This window comes from Chrysochloris asiatica, unplaced genomic scaffold, assembly GCF_000296735.1.
Source record: "Chrysochloris asiatica unplaced genomic scaffold, ChrAsi1.0 scaffold00087, whole genome shotgun sequence".
Lineage (NCBI taxonomy): Eukaryota > Metazoa > Chordata > Mammalia > Afrosoricida > Chrysochloridae > Chrysochloris > Chrysochloris asiatica.
Genome location: NW_006408605.1, coordinates 9,027,446 through 9,032,042, shown reverse-complemented (window position 1 = coordinate 9,032,042; position 4,597 = coordinate 9,027,446). Strand labels below are relative to the sequence as shown.

Below are 4,597 nucleotides of genomic sequence, written 5' to 3'. Positions count from 1 at the left end.
AAAAAAAATTTCCTTTTTTCTTTACTTCTCTTTTTCTTCCTTTTTTTAAACTGCCTTTCCCATCACCCATGTTAGCAGATGTCTACTTGTGTGCCATTGAGTTGGTTCTGACTCACAGCAACCCAGCTCTAAATCTTTACGGTTGCAGGAAGTCTCATCTTTGTTCTGCTGAGTGTGGCTAATAGATTCAAACTGCCGACTTTGCAGTTAGCAGCCTAACTAGTAATCCACTGTGCTACCAGCACTCCAACACTACCTGTGAATAATCCTCCCTTCCCTCCTGTCCCTGGTAATCACCATAGAAAGTTTATCGTAGAATGAAAACCTTTTCTTGACTTTCACAGCAGTAGTCTTATGCAATATCTGTCCCCTTGCAATCGACTAATTTCACTCAGCATAATATCCTCCATGTTATATGGTGTTTTGCAGATTTATTGTTATTCTCCAGTGTTGTATAATATTCCATTGTTTATATGTACCAAAGTTTGTTCAGCCATTCTGCTGATGGGCATCTAGGCTGTCTCCATCTTTTTGCTACAGAGAATAGTGCTACAATGTCCTGGGCCTTTTGTTGTTGATGATGTTGATAATGTACACAGTAGAACCTTCAATAATTTCTACATGTCCCATTCAGTGATATTGATTACATCCTTCAAGTTAAGCAACTATTCTCACCCTCCTTTTCTGAGCTGTTTCACTTTCATTAACATAAATTCATTGCTCCCTAAGTTTCCTATCTAATCTTTCTGGTTGCTGTTCTCAGTTTGATCCCACATGGATAATTCTCATGATACTTATAGCTGACATTGTTTACTACTTAAGCTAAACCATTGTTTGAAAGAAGCTTTCTAGGGGTATTTTTGGTTTAAGGTTCCTCTTGGCCTCTTACACAATGAGAGTGGATGAAGGAGGCCTTTGGTTCCCTTTCATCCACACGTTGAGGTGACCAATGGCCTGATTCTGTGTTCTTGGTCAGGTGGAAGACCAGATTAGTAGGAATGACTTTTCTTTGGCTCTTGGGCCTCCCACTCTAGGGCTCAGGGACCGAATCCGAATGTATAATTTGAATCACAAGAACGTACTACAGGGCATAAGGAGCCAACGGCTATACATCCTCTTCCCATTGGACTGTGGAGTGCCCAATGACCTGAGTGTGGTTGACCCCAACATTCGCTTTTTGCATCAACTGCCTGTGCATAGCGCTGACTGTGCTGGCATCAAGGGCCGGGTTTATACCAACAGTGTCTACGAGCTTCTGGAGCATGGACAGCAAGTAAGTATGCAGCAGCCACACACTGATGAAAATTCACTGCCTGCCTGGAAGCCTTATTTTCCCAACTAGTCACAGGTCTCGGCAAGTTTCAGGTAAGAATGATACGATAATGATATGTAGCGTTTATCGAGCACTTACTACATGCCAGACACTATTTTAAATGCTTCCATATGACCACCTCATTGAATCCTCATTGCCACCCGGTGGAGTAGTAGGAACTGTGTGATCCCCACGTTACAGGTGCAGAAATTCAGATTTAGAGAGGCTGCCAGAAAGGAAACAATTGTCATCTGAGCATAGGCTCTGACCCATAAAGCTGCTCTACCTGAAGGCTATGAGAATGTCTAAGGGATTTCCCGTGTGTGAGATGAACTCAGAGTACAGCTCCCAAACTTGATTTCCACCTGGAGCTCTGTAGACCTTCCCTGGGGTCTTAGAAGGAAGATCTAGGATGTGTGTATTCAGCCTAGTCCTGGACCTAATTTTGGGAGGGGGCATGGCAAAGGCAAAGGCAGACTAGACAGCAGAGACCTCCTCAGAACAGCCACCTCCCAGGACCCCATCACTGCATACTGAGAGAGTGGGATCTAGGGGTTGTCTACCTAGCCCCTGGCTTAGTCTGGTTTTCCTCTCCCCTCCTCCAGGCAGGCGTCTGTGTCCTGGAGTATGCAACCCCTTTGAAGACACTGTTTGCCATGTCACAGGATGGCCGAGCTGGCTTTAGCCGGGAGAATCGGCTTGAGCAGGCCAAACTCTTCTGCCGGACACTTGAGGACATCCTGGCTGATGCCCCCGAGTTCCAGAACAACTGCCGCTTCATTGTCTACCAGGGTGAGAGGCTGGTAGGCTGGAGGGCAGGAGTCAGGGGTCCCAGAGCTCCCCAAGGAGTCAGAAGGAGATATGGCATTACCTTGACCCAGGCCTTTCCAAGTGGTCAGGGCATTTCCCCTTTCTCCTCTGGAAGAGGTCTCTACTTCCTGACCAGGGACACTTGATTGCTTTCTGAATTCTTTGGTCATGGATCTTGGATAAAACTTGCAGAGTTGGGTTCTAGGAGTCCTTCATTTCATCTAAGGATGCCACAGGAAGAATAAGAGCCATTAGCCAGGGTGTACAGAGAACAAGTGTAGGAGCCAGGAGACTGGGGCTATAGCCTCAACTCTGCCACTCCCTCACTGTATGACCTTGGACAGATCTCTGTTCATCTCAGCATCATCTCTAAAAGTGATAGGGTGGAATTCCATTATTTCTGAAACCATGTCTAGCTCTAGATTCCATGATATTCTAGCTCCAGTGACTGGAGAGGGGACTAGGAATGGAGAATGTCTTCCCAGCAAGTTCCCTGGATGTATGGATGCTAATGGAAAAATGAGAGGTTCTCACCTTGCTCTCCCCACATCCCCCTTCCAGAGTCTGCAGAGGAAGGCAGCTTCTCAATATCCCAGGAAATTCTCCGGCACCTGCGGCAGGAGGAAAAGGAAGAGGTTACTGTGGGGAACTCAGTTTTGCCCAGTCCCTCCTTGCCTAGTACCTCCTCACTGTCCCAAGAGCCCAGGTTCCTCATTAGTGACATAGAACAACCTCTCCCACTCCGCACGGATGTCTTCTGAGAGCCAGTCACCTAGCCTGAGCCTCAAGCAATCCCAAGATTCTGGATTGAGGATTCTCTTCAGCAGCTGATGGTCCAGCAGAGCCATTTCCCCCTCCTGGGGTTATGCAGAGAAGAGCTCCAAAAATTATCCCTATGACCTTGTGAAAATCTTTTCACCTCTCTGAACCTCAGCATCTTCATGTATGAAATGGGGTTGCCCTTCCTACCTCACTAGGTTGTTGTGAGGGCTTTGTATGAACATTTTTGGTAAACTCTAAATACTAGGTAAACTAAGAGATGTGGCAGGTGTCTTCCATTTGACCCTCTAGACGTACCCTCCACCTGTCTCTAGCTTCTCAGGTCCAGAATATTGACCTATCTGGACAGCATCAATGGGTTTCCTTGCCCTCTGACATCTGGATAGAAGGAGGAGGAGGAGGTTGAGGGGTTTTTACAGGCTCCCTGCCTGCAGTATCAAGGTCACTGTGAGTTCTCTGCATTCTGAACCCAAAATCATAGCTCTTGTTTGGGAACTATTTCCATAATTCTGCCTCCAGGTTCCAGTAATGGCTTCCTCTTATTCTTTCAGGCTTTTTGCTGTTGTTGTTGAGTGCCATCAAGTCAGTTCTGACTCATAGTGACCAGTATAGGGTTTCCAAGTAGCAGCTGGTGAGTTTGAACTGCTGACCTTGTGGCTCAAACCAACCTTGTAGTCCAGTGCTTTTCCCACAGTGCCACACCAAGATTTAGGGGCGATGTTTGTCCTCATGTGGTTCATCATGGAATGCTCATCTCCCCTTGGTTTCCTTACTCTCTGCTCTTTCTAAGTAATCTGTTTCTTAAATCCTCCTCAGATTAGCCAATGTGAGTGTGTCTTCTTTTTCCTGCTTGGGCTTCTGATTGATACAAGAGATTGACAGTTACTATAAGGTGGAGGGCCAGAGAAAAAGAGGAAGACCCCCAACAAGATGGATTGGCCAAGTGGCAGCATCGATGGACAATAGTAGTGAGGTTGGCCCAGGATTGGGCAGTGTTTCATTCTGCTGTGCATAAGGTTGCTATGACTTGATGGCACCTAACAACAACAACAACATACCCAATATCCAAATATACTTGTACATATATGTTTGTTACTGTTGTCAAGTTTTGTCGAGTCTGTTCTGACTCATAATGACTCTGTGTAGGGTTTCCAAGGAGCAGCTGGTGGGTTTGAACTACTGACCTTGTGGTTCAAATCGACCTTGTGGTCCAGTACATTATCCTGCAACACCACACAGGACTCCACATGCTTCCTTACACTCCTCCTTATCCTAGTGCAGGCCAGTGGTGACTGCCATTCAGTGTGGACAGATCCACCAGTTGGAATGAAGACTTTAAGGACTGGGCCAGAACCAGAACAGCAGATACCATGAGGGATACACAGCTGTGTCCTGGGCAAAAGGTTGCTCAAAGGAGCAGGGATCACTGAAGGTATGTCCCCAGAAAAGAGTCAGCAAAGGGATAGGGGAAAGCAGGGGACTTGTGTAAGAGATGTCACATATCCCAGGGAACTCAAGACAACACAGCCAGCCACCATACCATACCTAAGTCATTCTTGATAAAAATCAGCCATTGCAAAAACACTGTGGTGCAGAGTAGACAAGGATGGGCAACTTGGACATTGGCTATCCAAAATGGAGGGTCTACAAAGGCAAGAAGTGATTGGCTTATAAGCTTTTAAGAGGGAACCTAGA

The 4,597-nt window shown here is 46.3% G+C and overlaps 1 protein-coding gene across 1 annotated transcript in view; it reads left to right on the top strand.

Annotated features, from left to right (window-relative positions):
* Positions 1 to 2,883, top strand: part of TMEM173 (transmembrane protein 173) — a 5,216-nt gene extending 2,333 nt beyond the window's left edge. Inside the window, exons 4-6 of the mRNA XM_006866139.1 lie at positions 1,035 to 1,273; positions 1,918 to 2,104; positions 2,684 to 2,883. Coding sequence (XP_006866201.1) covers positions 1,035 to 1,273; positions 1,918 to 2,104; positions 2,684 to 2,883 — 626 coding nt within the window. The remainder of the gene's footprint in view (positions 1 to 1,034; positions 1,274 to 1,917; positions 2,105 to 2,683) is intronic.
* Positions 2,884 to 4,597: the final 1,714 nt, after the last annotated feature.